Here is a 22292-nt window from a genome sequence, read left to right as displayed (position 1 = left end):
TAAGGTTATTGGATTATCGGTGTGACGTCAGAATTCCTAATATCGGCCTGATATTAATAAAGTCGGAGTTATCCGTACATCTTCCTCCGCTTATCCGAGGTCGGGTTGCGGGGGCAACAGCCTAAGCAGGGAAACCCAGACTTCCCTCTCCCCAGCCACTTCGTCTAGCTCTTCCCGGGGGATCCCGAGGCATTCCCAGGCCAGCCGGGAGACATAGTCTTCCCAACGTGTCCTGGGTCTTCCCCGTGGACGTGCCCTAAACACCTCCCTCGGGAGGCGTTCGGGTGGCATCCTGACCAGATGCCTGAACCACCTCATCTGGCTCCTCTCGATGTGGAGGAGCAGGCTATCTCTAAGGGAGAGCCCCGAAACTCATTTCAGCCGCTTGTACCCGTGATCTTATCCTTTCGGTCATGACCCAAAGCTGATGACCATAGGTGATGGGAACGTAGATCGACCGGTAAATTGAGAGCTTTGCCTTCCGGCTCAGCTCCTTCTTCACCACACCGGATCGATACAACGTCCGCATTACTGAAGACGCCTCACCGATCCGCCTGTCGATCTCACGATCCACTCTTCCCCCACTTGTGAACAAGACTCTTAGGTACTTGAACTCCTCCACTTGGGGCAGGGTCTCCTCCCCAACCCGGAGATGGCACTCCACCCTTTTCCGGGCGAGAAGCATGGACTCGGACTTGGAGGTGCTGATTCTCATTCTGGTCGCTTCACACTCGGCTGCAAAAAGTCTGAAATATTTTTTTCAAAAAGCACACCATTTTCTGACTCCTTGCGTGACTTGAAACATGATGGCGGTTGGAAGTTCTGCACTGTAAGTCTAAAACAAGCAGCATCACATTGTTGGCAGGTGTGTGGAAGAAAAAGAGTGAGCAAAAGAGAGATAGAGAAAGAGAGAGTCACGTTAGTGTGTGTGAGTATGAACCAAATCACTCATCTAATCTCTCAAAGTGACAGAGGTCCATCATAGTGGGGGGTGGGGAGAGTTTTGCATTTGCTTCATTTGTATGGGGAAGGGGAAAAAAATGGCAAAAGTGGGCTAGTCCACCTAGTGGCTTCTTCACAGACGCCTGCACGATAATCCCAATCTGTGGCCATTAGTGCTCTGAGAGACCAAGCGAGGAGAGAGTTCAACAGTGAGAGTGAGTGAGATGGACGGAGCGGGAGGGGCAAAAGGGGGTGGGGGGCATCCTGGACAGAGATGCTCACACCGAGAGAAAAGAACCAGCGAGAGCATGAGAGCTTTTAAGGGATTTGGCAGTGATTTGTAGAATCTCACTGCTGTGATATTGTGCTCTTTTTTTTTTCCCCACTCTCTCTCTCCCTCACACTTTTCTTGACTCTGCCATGATGACACCATCCGTACTCTAAAGATTCCAAAGTCAGCATTTCATATTAGTTGTGAAGAATCACAGTTTTGCGTGTGCTCTGGTTATTTTTTTTTTCTTGCAACGGAGATGATAAAGGACTTATCGTCGGTGTGGTGAGGAGAGCCTTGCCCCGAGAGGATAGATCCGCACCTGGGGAGGATGGATGCAATGGAGCACGTGTGATGGAGGGAAATAAAAGTGGTCCATGAAGAATGGACAGGTAAGTTGCTGATGTTGATATTACCTAAATGCTGGCACAGATGTGCAGAATGATGCTTGAGTGTTTTACAGGTTGATGGCAGCTCTCGAACCATGTCACAAGTAAAAAATATATTTATCTATTTAATTAAAAACAATAAAATAAATCTAATTTTATTAATGTATTAAAATATATTTTACTTTTTAAACACAAAATATAAAAATAATTTAAAAAAACATTAGAAAAAGTCTTAAAAAAAACATTTAAAATGTGTTATATTTTTTCCATGTCAAATTCTTCAATCTCGTACACGTCTGTTTTCATTCTGCTTGAAAACCATGTAATTAATACAGGTTATAAACAATATAAAATGTTTTATTTATTTATTTATATATTCATTAATATTTTTAAAATGTATGTAAGTATATATACATATGCACAGACACATATGTGTGTATGTATGTATATATATGTGTTTGTGTGTGTGTGTGTGTGTATATAAATATGTGTGTGTGTATATATATACATATGTGTGTATGTATATATATATATACATACATACACAGATATGTGTGTGTGTATATATATATATATATACATAGATATGTGTATATATATACATATAAGTATACATATAATATCCATCCATCCATCCATTTTCTACCGCTTGTTCCCTTTCGGGATCGCGGGGGGCGCTGGCGCCTAACTCAGCTACAATCGGGCGGAAGGCAGGGTACACCCTGGACAAGTCGCCACCTCATCGCAGGGCCAACACAGATAGACAGACAACATTCACACACTAGGGCCAATTTAGTGTTGCCAATCAACCTATCCCCAGGTGCATGTCTTTGGAAGTGGGAGGAAGCTGGAGTACCCGGAGGGAACCCACGCATTCACGGGGAGAACATGCAAACTCCACACAGAAAGATCCCGAGCCTGGATTTGAACCCAGGACTGCAGGACCTTCGTATTGTGAGGCAGACGCACTAACCCCTCTGCCACCGCGAAGCTATAATATATATATAAATATATATATCCATACATATATACATATATGTGTATATATATACATATAAGTATATATATAATATATATATAAATATGTATATATACATACATATATGTATATATATTAAACCATGAATTACCATGAATTGATTAACGTGGACCTCGACTTAAACAAGTTGAAAAACTTATTCGGTGTTACTATTTAGTGGTCCATTGTACGGAATATGTACTGTACTGTGCAATCTACTAATAAAAGTTTCAATCAATCAAAATATATATATATATTCATGTGTATATATATATATACACATATGTATATATATATGTATGTATAAGTGATACAGGTTACAAATAATGTAAACATTTGTATTTATAAATTTATTATTTTATACATATATATGTGTATGTATATATATATATATATATATATATATATATATACAATATATATGGAAACGGGGTTTGTATGTGTGTGTGTGTATATATATATATATATATATATATATATGTGTGTGTGTAAAAAGTATCTTAAAAATGTCATAAATTATTTCATATTAAATATTCAATCAATCAATCAATCAATGTTTACTTATACAGCCCTAAATCACTAGTGTCTCAAAGGGCTGCACAAACCTCTACGACATCCTCGGTAGGCCCACATAAGGGCAAGGAAAACTCACACCCAGTGGGACGTCGGTGACAATAATGACTATGAGAACATGCTACTGTGAAAGATCAATCCATTATGGATCCAACACAGTCGCGAGAGTCCAGTCCAAAGCGGATCCAACACAGCAGCGAGAGTCCCGTTCACAGCGGAGCCAGCAGGAAACCATCCCAAGCGGAGGCTGATCAGCAGCGCAGAGATGTCCCCAGCCGATACACAGGCGAGCAGTACATGGCCACCGGATCGGACCGGACCCCCTCCACACGGGAGAGTGGGACATAGGAGAAAAAGAAAAGAAACGGCAGATCAACTGGTCTAAAAAGGGAGTCTATTTAAATATTTAAATATTACAATCTCATACACATAAATACATTCTACAAATATACAACATAATATATATTACTTCATAAATGTATTTGTTTTTCATTTCAATTTAGTTTTAACACAAAATAAATATATATAAAATATAATATCAAAAACTAGAAATTCTCTTAAAAAATGTGTTCAATTATTTCATGTTAAATATTACAATCTCGAACATGAATAAATATAGGCTACATTAATGCAATATTTGTGCTGTAAGCTAAATGTTGCATCTCTTGGCTGCACTACAGAGATGTTTTCTAGTTTGCAAAATTTATAATGTTTAAGATGTTGGGCTCTGAGGCAGCCATGATAAAAGTCTCCCATATTTACTCATTGATGCATGCCTTATGGATATTGATGGTTTTTCTTCATGTTTTGACTGGAAAAGGGATACATTTGATGTGCACCGCAGAAATACCAGCAGGCTGCGATCAATTGCAAATCATATTTCTCAAACAGCACACATGTCCTAATGATATTCATACACTTATAAGCACTACTGGGGACGGGACGTGGCGCAGTGGGAGAGTGGCCGTGCGCAACCCGAGGGTCACTGGTTCAAATCCCACCTAGAACCAACCTCGTCACGTCCGTTGTGTCCTGAGCAAGACACTTCACCCTTGCTCCTGATGGGTGCTGGTTGGCGCCTTGCATGGCAGCTCCCTCCATCAGTGTGTGAATGTGTGTGTGAATGGGTAAATGTGGAAGTAGTGTCAAAGCGCTTTGAGTACCTTGAAGGTAGAAAAGCGCTATACAAGTACAACCCATTTATTTATTTATTTACTGTAAGTACACCTTCACTATCCAATCAATTCAATTGAAAAAACGTCTGGAAACAACTGCCGATTCAAATAAATAAACCTCAGTTTTTTTGGTTTTAGGGAACTATTTTTTTATTACAGAAAGGGATCAGTCAGAAAATTCCATGATACTTTGTTCATTAAATCTAAAATACTAAAATTCAAACATCTCAAACAGAACCCAAAGCAGTTGTTTGCATACACAACACAGTAAGTATTTTGTGTGTTTGTAAGGCAAATAAAACGATAAAATTAACAAAGTATAGAACTTAGACATTTCACAAATATGAGCCAGTTTAAGTGCAAACCCCAAAACCAGTGAAGTTGGCAAGTTATGTAAATCATAAATAAAAACACAATACAATGATTTGCTAATCCTTTTCAACCTATCTGAATAGACTGCAAAGACAAGATATTTATCGTTCGAACTGGAAAAGTTTACTTTTTGCAAATATTAGCTCATTTGGGATTTGATGCCTGCAACATGTTTCAAAACAGCCGGCACAAGTGGCAAAAAAGATTGAAAGAGTTGAGGAATGCTCATCAAACAATTATTGGGAACATCCCACTGGTGTGCAGGCTAATTAGGAACAGGTGGGGGCCATGATTGGTTATAAAAGCAACTTCCATGAAATGCTCAGTTGTTCAGAAACAAGGATTGGGCGAAAGTAACCACTTTGTGAACAAATGCGTGAGCAAATTGTCGAACAGTTTAAGAACAACATTTCTCAACCAGCTATTGCAAGGAATTTAAGGATTTCACCCTCTACGGTCTGTAATATCAAAAGGTTCAGAGAATATGGAGAAATCACTGCACGTAAGCGATGATATTATGGACCTTCTATCCCTCAGGCGATACTGCATCAAAAAGCGACATCAGTGTGTAAAGGATATCACCACATGGGCTTAGGAACACTTCAGAAAACCACTGTCAGTAACTACAGTTGGTCGCTACATCTGTAAGTGGAATTTAAAACTCTACTATGCAAAGCCAAAGCCATTTTTGCTGAAATAAGCAGGGTCGTCCATGAAAACGTTGCTTGAATGGCAACATATGTTGCTCCAAAACCTGTATGTACCTTTCAGCATCAATGGTGCCTTCACAGATGTGTAAATTACCAATGCCTTGGGCACCAATACACACCCATACTATCACAGATGCTGTTTTTTTTAACTTTGCGACTATAACAATTTGGATGGTTGTTTTCCTCTTTGTTCCGGAGGATACAACGTCCATAGTTTCCAAAAACAATTTTAAAATGTTGACTCGTCAGACCACAGAAGTCTTTTCCACTTTGTATCAGTCCATCTTAGAAGAGCTTGGGCCCAGCGAAGCTGGCTGCGTTTCTGGGTGTTGTTGATCAATGGCTTTCGCTTTGCATAGTACAGTTTTAACTTGCACTTACAAATTTAGCCACCAACTGTAGTTACTGATAGTGGTTTTATGAAGTGTTCCTGAGCCCATGTGGTGATATCCTTTACACACTGATGTCGATTTTTAATGCAGTACCGCCTGAGGGATAGAATGTCCGTAATATAAATCGCTTACGTGCAGTCATTTCTCCAGATTTTCTGGACCTTTTGATGATATTACGGACCGTAGAGGGTGAAATCCCTAAATTCCTTGCAATAGCTCGTTGAGAAATGTTGTTCTTAAACTGTTTGACAATTTTCTCACGCATTTGTTCACAAAGTGGTGACCCTCACCCCATTCTTGTTTGTGAATGACTGAACATTTCATGGAAGCTGCTTTTATACCCAATCATGGCACCCACCTGTTCTCTATGAGCTTGTTCACCTGTGGGATGCTCCAAATAAGTGTTTGATGAGCATTCCTCAACTTTCTCAGTTTTTTGCCACTTGTGCCAGATTTTTTGAAACATGTTGCAGGCCTCAAATTCCAAATGAGCTAATATTTGCCAAAAATAACAAAGTTTTCCAGTTTGAATGTTAAGTATCTTGTCTTTGCAGTCTATTCATCTATGCATCATGAATTGTCATGGATGAAAGTTGCTGAAAGACTAGGGTGTAGTTTGATTCTATTTTTAAAAAACATCCATGCATACCATAAACCTTCATATCTGTATTCTCAGCTGTTGCTTGCTAGGGAAAGTCACAACTACGGTACCAGGCTAGCCCTAAGAGGTGCTCTCACTCGTCTTAAACCCAAAACTGATGTTTTGAAAAAGACAGTAATGTATCGGGCAATCACTCACTGGAATCGACTTCCACAATATCTGCTATCAATCACCAGCATAGTAGGTTTTAAGAATAGACTAAGAGGAGAAGTATTGCGGAAAGAGATTATTCCAGATTGTACCTAATGTCATGACTGTTTTTATTGACTATTGAGTATTTTATTGATTATGGGATAAGCAGCAGAAAATGTATGGATGGTACTTTTTCGTCACTTATTGTTTGTCTTTGGTACACTAATGTGTATATTTTAGGTCATTGGTTCTTTGTTTAATCTTTGCAAAAATATATACAGTGGGGGAAAAAGTATTCAGTCGGACACCGATTGTGCAAGTTCTCCCACTTAAAATGATGACAGAGGTCTGTAATTTTCATCATAGGTACACTTCAACTGTGAGCGACAGAATGTGAAAAAGAAATCCAGGAATTCACATTGTAGGAATTTTAAATAATTTATTTGTAAATTATGGTGGAAAATAAGTATTTGGTCAACCATTCAAAGCTCTCACTGATGGAAGGAGGTTTTGGCTCAAAATCTCACGATACATGGCCCCATTCATTCTTTCCTTAACACGGATCAATCGTCCTGTCCCCTTAGCAGAAAAACAGCCCCACAGCATGATGTTTCCACCCCCATGCTTCACAGTAGGTGTGGTGTTCTTGGGATGCAACTCAGTATTCTTCTTCCTCCAAACACGACAAGTTGAGTTGATACCAAAAAGTTCTATTTTGTTTTCATCTGACCACATGACATTCTCCCAATCCTCTGCTGTATCATCCATGTATCCATTTTGGTATAAACTCAACTCGTCGTGTTTGGAGGAAGAAGAATACTGAGTTGCATCCCAAGAACACCAAACCTACTGTGAAGCATGGGGGTGGAAACATCATGCTTTGGGGCTGTTTTTCTGCTAAGGGGACAGGACGATTGATCCGTGTTAAGGAAAGAATGAATGGGGCCATGTATCGTGAGATTTTGAGCCAAAACCTCCTTCCATCAGTGAGAGCTTTGAATGGTTGACCAAATACTTATTTTCCACCATCATTTACAAATAAATTCTTTAAAATTCCTACAATGTGAATTCCTGGATTTTTTTTCCCACATTCTGTCTCTCAGAGTTGAAGTGTACCTATGATGAAAATTACAGACCTCTGTCGTCATTTTAAGTGGGAGAACTTGCACAATCGGTGGCTGACTAAATACTTTTTTGCCCCACTGTACACGGTATATCTATTTTTATATTGCTATTTTTTATCTTTTGTATGAAAATTATTATGTAGCATAAGTAATTTATTTGGTTCTTTGTTGTTGCTATTTTTGTATTATGACATTTTATTATCGGATCATGTTGTACTGCATTTTAATCTTTTGTTTTGTGATTGTGTGATGTTTTTTTGGCCTGGACCCCAGGAAGAATAGTCTCCACTGCGGTGTAGACAAATGGGGATCCTTAATAAACTAAACTATTCAATTGAATATAGGTTGAAAAGGATTAGCAAATCATTGTATTCTGTTTTTATTTACGATTTACACAACGTACCAACTTCACTGGTTTTGGATTTTCTAATACAACAAACAATCATATTTATGCCATTGCAAACAACAAGCCCGGTAATAAACCTATTTTAAATGAGTACCTTTCATCCATAAAACCTGAGAATTTATATTGTTGTTACGGCTGTGTCAAGTTTTACAGCTCATTTATTTGAGGGAGTGTAGCCAATGAAGTGCCCAGGGAGTATATTTATGCATACTGCGTTGAAGGAAACACACTTACCAATATTTATAAGCTATTAAAAATGCTAAGCTATAAGTCAAAACCTCTATGAATGTCTGCAGGTGCCAAAGGTAGAAGGAGAGGCGCGGTGCTCCAAGTACCTCTGCTGGTCAGCATCATGACGTCAGAAGCTCTCTCTTCTCGTCAGTGCAGCTCGCTCTGGAACTGGTCCCGACTGTTGTGGCCGTGGGTGCTGCTGGTGGGTCACCTTTCGGGAACGTGGGCCCAACAGGGCGTGCAGCCCCAGTCCATCAAAATCGAGGGCGACATCACCCTAGGAGGGCTGTTCCCGCTACATTCCCGGGGGCCAGTAGGAGTCGCCTGCGGGGACATCAAAAGGGAAAAGGGAATCCATCGACTGGAGGCCATGCTGTACGCCATGGATCAGATTAACGGCGATCCTGACCTGCTGCCCAATATCACGCTGGGGGCCCGAATACTGGACACTTGCTCCAGAGATACCTACGCCTTGGAGCAGTCGCTGACTTTTGTCCAAGCCCTGATCCAAAAGGACAACTCGGATGTGCGCTGCTCTAACGGAGAGCCACCAATTATCCCCAAGCCAGAGAGGGTGGTTGGTGTGATTGGAGCCTCCAGCAGCTCCGTATCCATCATGGTGGCCAACGTCCTCAGGCTGTTTGCGGTAAGTTTTTTTTTTTAAATATTTGTAGAAATTGCATGTGAAGGATGAAAAGCCCAAACAGAACAAAAATGCAAAAATATAACATACTAGCCAGTAGGGCTGTGAATCTTTGGGTGTCCCACGATTCGATTCAATATCGATTCTTGGGGTCGCGATTCGATAATATATCGATTTTTTTTTCGATTCAACGCGATTCTCGATTCAAAAACGATATATTTCCGATTCAAAACGATTCTGTATTCATTCAATACATAGGATTTAAGCAGGATCTACCCCAGTCTGCTGACATGCTAGCAGAGTAGTAGATTTTTTTTAAAAGCTTTTATAATTGTAAAGGACAATGTTTTATCAACTGATTGAAATAATGTAAATTTGTTTTAACTATTAAACAAACCAAAAATATGACTTATTTTATCTTTGTGAAAACATTGGACACAGTGTGTTGTCAAGCTTATGAGATGTGATGCAAGTGTAAGCCACTGTGACACTATTGTTCTTTTTTATTTTTATAAATGTCTAATGATCAATCAATCAATCAATGTTTACTTATATAGCCCTAAATCACTAGTGTCTCAAAGGGCTGCACAAACCACTACGACATCCTCGGTAGGCCCACATAAGGGCAAGGAAAACTCACACCCAGTGGGACGTCGTGACAATGATGACTATGAGAACATGATACTGTGAAAGATCAATCCATAATGGATCCAACACAGTCGCGAGAGTCCAGTCCAGAGCGGATCCAACACAGCAGCGAGAGTCCCGTTCACACGGAGCCAGCAGGAAACCATCCCAAGAGGAGGCTGATCAGCAGCGCAGAGATGTCCCCAGCCGATACACAGGCGAGCAGTACATGGCCACCGGATCGGACCGGACTCCTTCCACAAAGGAGAGTGGGACATAGAAGAAAAAGAAAAGAAACGGCAGATCAACTGGTCTAAAAAGGGAGTCTATTTAAAGGCTAGAGCATACAAATGAGTTTTAAGGTGAGACTTAAATGCTTCTACTGAGGTAGCATCTCGAACTGTTACCGGGAGGGCATTCCAGAGTACTGGAGCCCGAAATGAAAAAAGCTCTACAGCCCGCAGACTTTTTTTGGGCTTTGGGGATCACTAATAAGCCGGAGTCCTTTGAACGCAGATTTCTTGCCGGGACATATGGTACAATACAATCGGCAAGATAAGATGGAGCTAGACCGTGTAGTATTTTATACGTAAGTAGTAAAACCTTAAAGTCACATCTTAAGTGCACAGGAAGCCAGTGCAGGTGATAATGTCAATGAGGGATTTTCAATCACTGCTATGCTGAAATTATAACTAATATTGATACTGTTGTTGATAATATTCATTTTTGTTTCACTACTTTTGGTTTGTTCTGTGTCGTGTTTGTGTCTCCTCTCAATTGCTCTGTTTATTGCAGTTCTGAGTGTTGCTGGGTCAGGTTTTGGTTTGGTTTTGGATTGCATTGTCATGGTATTGCTGTGTAGTGGTTTGTTAGATTGATTAAAAAATAAATAAATACATCTAATTTTTTAAAAATGATAATCGATTCTGAATCGCACAACGTATTCGATTCGATTCGTATTTGAATCGATTTTTTCCCAAACCGGCTTCTCTGAGCCCGAGATCATCTAAGATGGACTGATGCAAAGTGGAATAGTGTTCTGTGGTCTGACGAGTCCACATTTCAAATTGTTGTTGAAAGTATTCGACATCATGTCATCCGGACCAAAGGGGAAGCGAACCATCCAGACTGTTATCGGCGCAAAGTTCAAAAGCCAGCATCTGTGATGGTATGGGGGTGCATTAGTGGCCAAGGCATGGGTAACTTACACATCTGTGAAGGCACCATTAATGCTGAAAGGTACATAAAGGTTTTGGAACAACATATGCTGCCATCTAGGCGCCGTCTTTTTCATGGACGCCCCTGCTTATTTCAGCAAGACAATGCCAAGTCACATTCAGCACGTGTTACAACAGCGTGGCTTTGTAAAATAAGTGTGCGGTTACTTTCCTGGCCCGCCTGCAGTCCAGACCTGTCTCCCATTCAAAATGTGTGGCGCATTATGAAGCGTAAAATACGACAGCGTAGACCCGGGACTGTTGAACGATTAGAGCTCTACATAAAACAAGAACAGGAAAGAATTCCACTTTCAAAGCTTCAACAATTAGTTTCCTCGGTTCCCAAACGTTTATTGAGTGTTGTTAAAAGAAAAGGTGATGTAACACAGTGGTGAACATGCCCTTTCCCAATTACTTTGGCACGTGTTGCAGCCATGAAATTTTAAATCAATTATGTACAAAAAAAAAAAAGTTTGAGTTTGAACATCAAATATGTTGTCTTTGTAGTGCATTCATTTGAATATGGGTTGAAAGGGATTTGCAAATCATTATATTTCGTTTATATTTACATCTAAGAAAATTTCCCAACTCATATGGAAACGGGATTTGTAGGTTGTCCTGAAAAATTTGGAAGTAATCCTCCTTTTTCACGGTCCCATTGACTTTCTGTAAAGCATCAATTCCATTGGTAGCGAAAAAAACCCAGAGCATAATACTACCACCATGCTTGTCGTTAAGAATGGTGCTCCTGGGATTAAAGGCTTCACATTTACTCCTCCAAACATATTGCTGGGAATTGTGGCCAAACAGCTCAATTTTCGCTTCATCTTACATCACAAGGGCAAAGATAAGACCTTCTGGAGGAAAGTTCTGTGGTCAGATTAAACAAAAATTTAGCTTTTAGGTTTAAGAATGGCCTTCCCAAAGTCCGAACTTAAACATGTGGACAATGCGGAAGAAACAAGTCCTTGTCAGAAAACCAACAAATTGAGTTGAACTGCACCGATTTTGTCAAGACGAGTGGTAAAAAAATTAAACCAGAAGTGTGGATGGCTACAAAAAGCGCCTTATTGCAGTGAAACTTGCCAAGGGACATGTAACCAAATATTAACAAACTTTTGACACAGCAGATTTGGTCACATTTTCAGTAGACCCATTATAAATTCACAAAAGAACCAAACTTCATGAATGTTTTTTGTGACAAACAAGTATGTGCTCCAATCACTCTATCACAAAAAAACAAGAGTTGTAGAAATTATTGGAAACTCAAGACAGCCATGACTTTATGTCCTTCACAAGTGTATGTAAACTTTTGACCACGACTGTAGGTGTATCTGTATTCATTCATTTTCTACCGCTTATCCCTTTCGGGATTGTGGGGGCTGCATTCGGTGTATAGTGGTGACAAAAACAACGCAAATGCAGTTCAACTCTAAAAACAGCAGTCCGGCCGCGACTCAAAATTTGCATATTCAAGCGTGAAACGTTCTAAGTGACCACTGCGGAGAGCCAGCCAGCTGTGTGAATACACGCACACCTATAATTACCTCAAAAATTCCATCAAAGTTTGTTTTGAAGCTTAAGTGGGCACAGAGCACGTCGCTCTAACTATCAAAACAAACACAAAACAATCTTAATTCATATTTGGTAACGCAATATTTCTATCTATTTAATACTATGCGTTAATGGGTTGACAGCCGAAGTTTACAGTTATCAGTGAGTTGTTTCTTTGCACACCCCTGAAAAAAATCTATCAGTTTGTTCAGGATAGTAGGGAATTGGAGTCTATCCCGGCTGGAATAGTCAACTGCAGTCAATCACTGTTACGACTCGGAGTAAGGAGAGGACCCAGATGCAGAGAGAAAGTTAAAAAAATAAAGCTTTTATTTTGAAATAACTTTTTACCTCCACTGCAAAAAGTATCTCGCAAGAATCATTACAATACGCGTAAAACAATTCCGAGAATAAACAGGTAAATCAAATTCACTCCGAAAAATAAGGAGGAATACTAATCTAAGAAAAGCTAACAAAAATAGAATAACTATAAGAATTAACCAAAAGCGCTCCAACAGGAGGAAAAAACACAAACGATCTATATATATATATATATATATATATATATATATATATATGAGAGTGGCCGTGCGCAACCCGAGGGTCACTGGTTCAAATCCCACCTAGAACCGACCTCGTCACGTCCGTTGTGTCCTGAGCAAGACACTTCACCCTTGCTCCTGATGGGTGCTGGTTGGCGCCTTGCATGGCAGCTCCCTCCATCAGTGTGTGAATGTGTGTGTGAATGGGTAAATGTGGAAGTAGTGTCAAAGCGCTTTGAGGACCTTGAAGGTAGAAAAGCGCTATACAAGTACAACCCATTTATCATTTATTTATATATATATATATATATATATATATATATATATATATATATATATATATGTATATATATATATACACTAAATAGGAATAAACAAAAATCACTCAATCAATGAGGCAAACTGTACGAAATTTGGAAAAACAAAAAACTCACCAATTAGGTAGACGAAGGATAACAAAGGGCGCTCGAGGGAGGAAAAAGTAAACTCAAAATTACAGCAAACGACTGCTTGATCCAAAAAGGAGAACCAGGGAAAAAGGAGCAAGACAAGGAGGTTTTCATGGACATGGACATTGACACTAGAAAGGCACGTTAGACGAGACGATCCGGCACAGGACAAGAGGAAGCGTGAGCTTAAATAGGATATGGGTATGATGGGAAACAGGTGGAAACAATCAGGGATGACGTCAGACTGGTGACGCAAGAGGAAAGGCCCGTGATCTGAAACAAGAGGGTAGCTTATCAAAATAAAACATGTAAACCACAAGACAGAAAAACCAAGACAAGACTTCCCTCACCGCGGTGTGACAATCACAGGCCAACAGATGACTATGAAAACTGAACCCGTAAAATTAGTGAAGCAATGTACAATATTGAAAATGTCCAGAAAAAAAAACAACGTAAAATTTTAATCCAAACAAAATTTGCTAGAATTGTGGTAGACTTTGACTTTTAAAGGAAAACTGCAACTTTTGTTTTTAGGAAGTTCCCCCATCATCCACACTCTCTTCGTGAGACAAGAACACCTTCTCTTTTCTAAATAGTGAAAAAGTACTCGCACAGTATTTTGCTCATTTTACGCAACTACTTTCCGCATTGATTTCACATAGCAACAAATGCTACGTCCGTCAACAACATAGAAAAGCACATTCTGTGTTTGCTACCACTAATGCCAGACTGAGTGAGCGCCTTGGAATATTTTAGCTGAACATTTCAAATCATAACATTAAACAGTGACTCAGAATGTCCGCTCTCACAATGATGGATGCCGACTTATGGGTTGTTGTATCTTTCAGCACTAATTCCAAATATTTGTCATTCCTCTGATTAAAAAAAATGCTTCCTTGTGACGTTGCAATGGTTTGGTAAGCAATGGCAATGCAGCAGCAGTAGTAATTAATGGCGGGTCGTAACCCAGGTTATTACCAGCTCAACCTCGCTAGTAGCTACCCTCTACTGCAATGGTTCTCAACTTTTTTTCAGAGATGTACCCCCTGTGAAAATGTTTTAAATTCAATTACCCCCTAATCAGAGCAAAGCATTTTTGGTTGAAAAAACAGATAACAAAGTAAAATACAGCACTATGTCATCAGTTTCTGATTTATTAAATTGTATAACAGTGCAAAATATTGCTCATTTGTAGTGGTCTTTCTTGAACTATTTGGAAAAAAAGATATAAAAATAACTAAAAACTTGTTGAAAAATAAACAAGTGATTCAATTATAAATAAAGATTTCTACACATACTGCGATGAGGTGGCGACTTGTCCAGAGTGTACACCGCCTTCTGCCCAATTGTAGCTGAGATAGGCACCAGCGCCCCCCGCCACCCCAAATGGGAATAAGCGGTAGAAAATGAATGGATGGATGGATGTCAAAAGTTTCTGATTTATTAAATTGTGTAACAGTGCAAAATATTGCTCATTTGTAGAGGTCTTTCTTGAACTATTTGGGAAAAAAGATATAAAAATAACTAAAAACTTGTGGAAAAATAAACATGTGATTCAATTATAAATAAAGATTTCTACACATACTGCGATTAATTAGTGACTTGTCCAGGGTGTACACCGCCTTCCGCCCGACTGTAGCTGAGATAGGCACCAGCGTCCCCTGCCACCCCAAAAGGGAATAAGCGGTAGAAAATGGATGGATGGATAACTGTAAATATACTCCTCCCCTCTTACCTACGCCCCTCCCCCAACCAGGCCCCTCGCCCAACCACCGACCACACCCCCCACCCCCCACCTCCCGAAATCGGAGGTCTCAAGGTTGGCAAGTATGCATCAGAGAATCATGTTTAATATAAACTGTGTGATTTCTAACTATTAGGGAGGTTTGTGTCATGTTGTCCTCCCAAGAAACCCTATTAAAACAAAAATATATATTTTCTCCCCATTTTTTTAAATTTTCATACATTTTTGAAAAAGCTCCATGGAGTCACAAAGGCAGCGCTAAAGAGCCACAGGTTGCAGACCCCAGTACTAGACATTTTTCATTATTTAGAACGCACAGGAAAGTGAAAGTGGTGTTTTTCTCTTAGACTGAGATTGTGGAGATTGGCAAAATTCCAAACTGAACAGAAGTTTACTTTTGAGTCACGACCTGAATCTTTGTAACGTTCCTGCGACTTTTTGCATTGTTTATTTTGATCACAGCAGCTGTAAGTTCAGTCATAGGTCGCCGGTGTTCTATAATGATGTTGGCACTCATTCCAATGGGAGTGCATTGACATCCTGCCCAATTACATCATGACATTTCCATTCAAATTAAATGATGCACAATATGAGTGAAATTCTCAGTTGCCGGCTTGTTCAGGGAATCAATCCAGGATTGCCGAGCTTGATCTCCACCTGTTAATCTGTATTGTGTAGCGTTTTGTTTTTTTTGGTTGTCTTTGTACAGATGATTGACCTTTGATAATTGATTACACTGCTCATAGCAATGCTGAGTCGGCGCGCAAATCCCACATTATGGCATGTTCTCATCGAATTACCAGCCGGAAATCTAGAAACGCTGAAAGATGCAACCCAAGCCGAGGTTTTGATGCATGAAAAATATGAAGTGCATTTCCACTTCTTCCTGCAGGCAACTTGCATTCTTTATGATAAGGATGCCTGCTGGGGAGCCAAGGAGCAGCAGCTTGCACATAGGGCAGATGTTAACTACAGAATTATAGATCCCAACCTCCACTAAGCCCCTCTCAGCAGCTCAGGACCCAAGTCTGAAAATAGAGCATCGGTCCAGAGGATGACATTGGTTCCAGGATAACAGCAACTTGTGGCCCTGTCGGAGGGGAGTAGATTTAACTAAATGGTGTTTCTACCCAGCCTCCATATGGGCTGCACTCTGGACTGCACATGCTTCTAGAGTCATGTTCTATGTGGTCTACGCTGAACATCTGCTCCCAGCCAGAGGAGGAGATGCCTTCATGAATCACTCAGACAATTCATTATCAATCTGTCTACCCTTTCACACTTGAGTGAATTTCTACATTTTTGTTTCACGGCAGTAGATGAGAAAAGGAAGTCAATAAAAACAACTTTGAATCCTATTTGATGACCGATACACATTGGGTAGATAGTGGAATGCGGTAACAAACTAGGTAACTGTCAGGTTCAAACACTGTTGACATCTATTAAACAAGACAAAAAGGCAAGGAATCAAACAGAGACAGACTTAAATTTGGACTCAGATCATGAGGAGAGACATGGCCTCTGTACACCTTGCAGAGTTCCTGCACCAAGCTCTGACGAAAAGGTTTTCGTCTCCTCTTTTATTTAGGTGTTCAATGTTTACGCAACAACATATGTCAAAACAGGATTGGGAACATACACACAGTCACTGTTTTCGGTCACATTGAAGACAAAAGTAGACGATGCCTCGGGCCCGGGCTCGTCCTGGTCTCAGCTACGGCAAAACAGGAATGGGGAGTATATAAACAGTCATTGTTTTCGGTCACATCGAAGACAAAAGAAGATGATGCTTCGGGCCCGGGCTCGTCCTGGTTTCAGCTTCGGCAGGTCATTGAGGACAAAAGAAAACCCCTCTCGTCGCATTCCAACGTACACAGCGGAATGTTCCAAGACCTTGCTTGGTCGAAGAAGGACAGCTCTCAACTACTCAGTGGAAGCAAAGAGAGCTGAAAGTTTTTTGATAATTTACAAAGAATTTACACAATTTTTCTAACAGTAACAAACTAATCATCAATGGAAATCCTAATTATCGCCCCATTAAGGTCTGGATTCAGAATCATAAAAGTGCAAAAAAGTGTAAATTGCTCTCCGGAGGGAACATGTCTGAGACCTGGATTGAGGCATCTGTCAACTCCTGGACAGTCAGTAGCACAAATTGGCAATGGTGCATGAAAGAAGACATGTTGTCTCAGAGGACCTAGAGTACATTGGATACAGGATTTGGGAACAGGCAGGCGAGTCCATGGCACCAATGTCTTCAACCCAGAGATACTTGCCAACCTTGAGACCTTCGATTTCGGGAGGTGGGTGTGGGGGGCGTGGTTACGAGGGGAGGAGTATATTTACAGATACAACTCACCAAGTCAAGTATTTCATATAGATATATATATATATATGTATGTATGTATGTATGTATGTATGTATGTATGTATGTATGTGTGGGGAAAAATGACAAAACTACTTCATCTCTACAGAACTGTTTCATGAGGGGTTCCCTCAATCATCAGGAGATTTTAATGGAAGCATTCACATACAAAGGTTTATATAGGGCACAGAGTGGGTGGGTACAGGCAGGCATAGGGGCGTGGTGATTGGCTCATGTGTTACCTAGGAGGTGTTTCCGTCTGTTATATATATATATATATATATATATATATATATATATATATATATATATATACATATAAAAAAGAAATACTTGAATTTCGGTGTTCATTTATTTACATATATACACACACATAACACTCTACTCATTGTTGAACTAAGGGTTGAATTGTCCATCCTTGTTCTATTCTCTGTCACTATTTTTCTCAACATATGCATGTACAGTAGATGCCAGTATTGTCCTGTTTAAGAGTGTCACAACATCGCCGTTTACGGCAGACAAACTGCTTTACGGTAGACGAAAACGTGACTGCTGTTGTCGTGTGTTGTTACCGCGCTGGGAGGACGTTAATGAAACTGCTTGATAATAAACCCACATAAGAAACCAAGAACTCGCCCTCGTTCATTCTGCAGTTATAACGTCATTGGGCAGGCACGCTGTTTATATTATGGGAAAGCGGACGTGAAAACAGGCTCTCCTCACTCAGGTCCGCATGGAGCTGGAGGGGGCGTGGCCTCCAGCTGTGCCTGAATTTCAAGAGAAAATTTGTCCCCGGAGGTTTTCGGGAGAGGCGCTGAATTTCGGGAGTCTTCCGTAAAATCCAGGAGGGTTGGCAAGTATGTACCCAGATGATGCCAAGTATTGTTTGTTAAACTTCAGAGGACACCCTGCACCTGCCTGAGATTAGTTCTGGGGTTCTTCACAGGGTACATCTGGTTTGCACATAGAGGTCTGTGTGGCTCTCTAAATACACAGTATTGCCAAAAGTATTTGGCTACCCATCCAAATGAGCAGAATCAGGTGTTCTAATCACTTGGCCCGGCCAAGAAAGGATGGGTTGATCTCAGTGATTTCCAGCGTGGAACTGTCATAGGATGCCACCTGTGCAACAAATCCAGTCGTGAAATTTCCCCGCTCCTTAATTTTCCAAAGTCAAACTGTGGGCTTTATCATAAGAAAATGGAAGAGTTTGGGAACAACAGCAATTCAGCCACCAAGTGGTAGGCCACGTAAACTGACAGAGGGGTCAGCGGATGCTGAAGTGCATAGTGCTAAGACTTTCTGCACAGTCTGTTGCTACAGAGCTCCAAACTTCATGTGACCTTCCAATTGGCCCACGTACAGAACGCAGAGAGCTTCATAGAATGGGTTTCCATGGCCGTTTAGCCGCATCTAAGCCATACATCACCAAGTGAAATGCAAAGCGTCGGATGCAGTGGTGTAAAGCACGTCGCCACTGGACTCTAGAGCCGTGGAGACGCCTTCTTTGGAGTGATGAATCACACTTTTCAATCCGGCAATCTAATGGAGGAGTCTGGGTTTGGAGGTTGCCAGGAGAACGCTAAATTTCCGACTGCATTGTGCCGAGTGGTAAATTTGGTGGAGAAGGAATTATGGTGTGGGGTTGTTTTTCAGAAGTTGGGCTTGGCCCCTTTGTTCCAGTGAGAGGAACTTTGAATGCTCTAGGATACCAAAACATTTTGGACAATTCCATGCTCCCAACCTTGTGGAAACAGTGTGGAGCGGGCCTCTTCCTCTTCCAACATGACTGTGTACCAGTGCACAAAGCAAGCAAGGTCCATAAATGTATGGATGACAGAGTCTGGTGTGGATGAACTTGACTGGCCTGCACAGAGTCATAACCTGAACCTAATAGAACACCTTTGGGATGATTTAGAACGGAGATTGAGATCCAGGACTTCTCGACCTCACCAATGCGCTTGTGGAGGAATGAAGGAAAATTCCTATAAACACATTCCGTAACCTTGTGGACAGCCTTCCCAGAAGAGTTGAAGCTGTAATAGCTGCAAAAGTTCATATGTGAGTCAAATACTTTTGGCAATATAGTCTGTATGAGCCAACACAAAACCAATCATGTTGCAGATAGTAGAACATTTTCATGAGAGCACATGGTGCAAATGGAGACTCTACCATTCCTGGTGTTCTCCGTTAAATACTAATCAGGCTGTGAGCACAGGCCGCCCTTGTGGATGTGGGGCCCTCATACCACCATCATGGAATCTGTTTCTATGACAGCCTAAGCAGAAACATGCACAATAGTTGCCTGTTGGAGATCATCTTGTGAGCAGTGTTCCTTCTGTTCCAACTTGCATAATAGTTGTCCTGCTGCTGGGTTGTGTACTTGTGTCAGAATGATGGGAATGTATGGAGAAGGAAACGTGTGGTATGGACATGGACTGTTTAATTGTTACTGGAATGGTCTCTCCTGGTGTAAGAATATGTATCGGGAGGTGTAATTGCATAGTCACATCAAGCATCAACCTTATTCTTCACCTCTCCATCATATCAATGGAAGGCACATTATCCCGAAATTCAGGCGGAGCTGGAGGCCACGCCCCCTCCTGCTCCATGCGGACCTGAGTGATGTGTCGACAGCCTGTTTTCACGTCCGCTTTCCCACAATATAAACAGAGTGCCTGCCCAATGACGTTATAACTGTAGAATAATCGAGGGCGAGTTCTTAGATAGATTAGATAGTACGTTATTTATTCCGTCAGGAGAGTTCCTTCAGGAAAATTACAATTTTCAGCACAATCCCATTCAAGATCAGACAAACATTACAGGGAGACAGAACAGGATCGCTGACGGGTCTGCCGGCTTCCAGCGCCCCTTACAAAAAAGATGACATACAGGTAAACGGGGGGTATGGGAGAAAAGAATAGATGGTTAAAAAAAAAAAAAAAAAAATTAAAAAAGTGGCCTTGGTTTCTTATGTGAGTTTATTGTTAGGCAGTCTCATTAACGTCCTCCCAGCGCGGCAACAACACACAACAACAGCAGTCACGTTTTCGTCTGCCGTAAACAGCAATTTAGTGACACTCTTAAACAGGATAATACTGTCATCTACTGTGCATGAATATGTGACGATAATATTTACGGCTTTTAGAGCAGTGGTTCTCAACCTTTTTTCCAGAGATGTACCCCCTTGAACGTTTTTTATAATTCAAGTACCCCCTAATCAGAACAAAGCATTTTTGGTTGAAAAATAAAAATAAAAAAGTAAAATACAACACTATGTTATCAGTTTCTGATTTATTAAATTGTATAATAGTGCATATTATTGCTCATTTGTAGTGGTCTTTCTTGAACTATTTGGAAAAAAAGATACAAAAATAACTAAAAACTTGTTGAAAAATAAATCAGTGATTCAATTATAAATAAAGATTTCTACACATACTGCGATGAGGTAGCGACTTGTCCAGGGTGTACACCGCCTTCCGCCCGATTGTAGCTGAGATAGGCAACAGCGCCCACAGCGACCCCAAAGGGAATAAGCGGTAGAAAAATGAATGAGTGGATAGCTGTAAAATATACTCCTCCCCTCTTAACCACGCCTCCAAAATCGCCCCGCCCCCAACAACACCCTTAGCCCAACCCCTGACTACCCCATGCTGCCTTGCCTTGCATTTCCTTGTTTTTGACTCACCGGTGGTCCACTGCCTCAACCACGCTGGTGCATCCATTTTCTCCCCTGACGATTTACCTGCACATCGCCTAACCGCAGATGTAACAGTAACAGGCATTTTAATAATAAAAATACTTTTCAAGATAATGAATAATGTATAAAAAAAGTGTACAACAATAATTACTATAATTCATACTTGCCAACCCTCTCGGATTTTCCGGAAGACTCCTGAAATTCAGCGCCTCTCCCGGAAACCTCTCGGGACAAATTTTCTCCCGAAAATCTCCCGACCTTCAGGCGGAGCTGGAGGCCGCGCCCCCTCCAGCTCCATGCAGACCTGAGTGACATGTATAAAGAAAGTGTCTGCCCAATGACGTTTAACTGCAGAACGATCGAGGGTGAGTTCTTGGTTTCTTATGTGGGTTTATTGTTAGGCAATTTCATTAACGTCCTCCCAGCGCGGTAAAACAACACACAACAACAGCAGTCCGTTTTCGTGTACCGTAAAGCAGTTCGTCTGCCAAACAGCAATGTTGTGACATTCTTAAACAGGACAATACTGCCATCTACTGTACATGCATATGGTTAGAAAAACAAGGATGGACAATTCAACCCTTAACTCAACAATGAGTAGGTGAGTGTTATGTGTAAATGTGTAAATAAATGAACACTGAAATTCAAGTATTTATTTTATTTATATATATATATATATATATATATATATATATAGAATTGAATATATATATATATATTTATATATATATATATATATATATATAGAATTAAATATATTATATATATATATACATATATATAAGAAATACTTGACTTTGAATATAGCGGTAAATATACTCCTCCCCTCTTAACCACGCCCCCCCACCCCCCACCTTCCAAAATCGGAGGTCTCAAGGTTGGCAAGTATGCTATAGTTTTATCAAGTAATGTACTAATAATGTACAGCAGTGGTCCCCAACCTTTTTGTATCCGCGGATCGGTCAACGCTTAATAATTTGTGATAATAATAATTTGGTGGGGTTGGGGGGGTCCTTTTTTTTTTTTTTTTTTTTTTCATTCTCTTGAAAAAGGGA

At 40.6% G+C, this 22292-nt stretch overlaps 1 protein-coding gene across 2 annotated transcripts in view; it reads left to right on the top strand.

Annotated features, from left to right (window-relative positions):
* The first annotated feature begins 152 nt into the window (after positions 1-152).
* grm6b (glutamate receptor, metabotropic 6b) overlaps positions 153-22292 on the top strand; it is an 87517-nt gene continuing 65377 nt past the window's right edge. For both annotated transcript variants that reach the window (XM_061874811.1, XM_061874812.1), the window contains exons 1-2: positions 153-1605; positions 8462-9042. In XM_061874811.1, coding sequence (XP_061730795.1) covers positions 8518-9042 — 525 coding nt within the window. In that variant the 5' untranslated portion in view covers positions 153-1605; positions 8462-8517. The remainder of the gene's footprint in view (positions 1606-8461; positions 9043-22292) is intronic.

The sequence above is a fragment of the Nerophis ophidion genome, linkage group LG16, assembly GCF_033978795.1.
Source record: "Nerophis ophidion isolate RoL-2023_Sa linkage group LG16, RoL_Noph_v1.0, whole genome shotgun sequence".
Lineage (NCBI taxonomy): Eukaryota > Metazoa > Chordata > Actinopteri > Syngnathiformes > Syngnathidae > Nerophis > Nerophis ophidion.
This window is presented reverse-complemented; position numbering and strand designations above follow the sequence as displayed.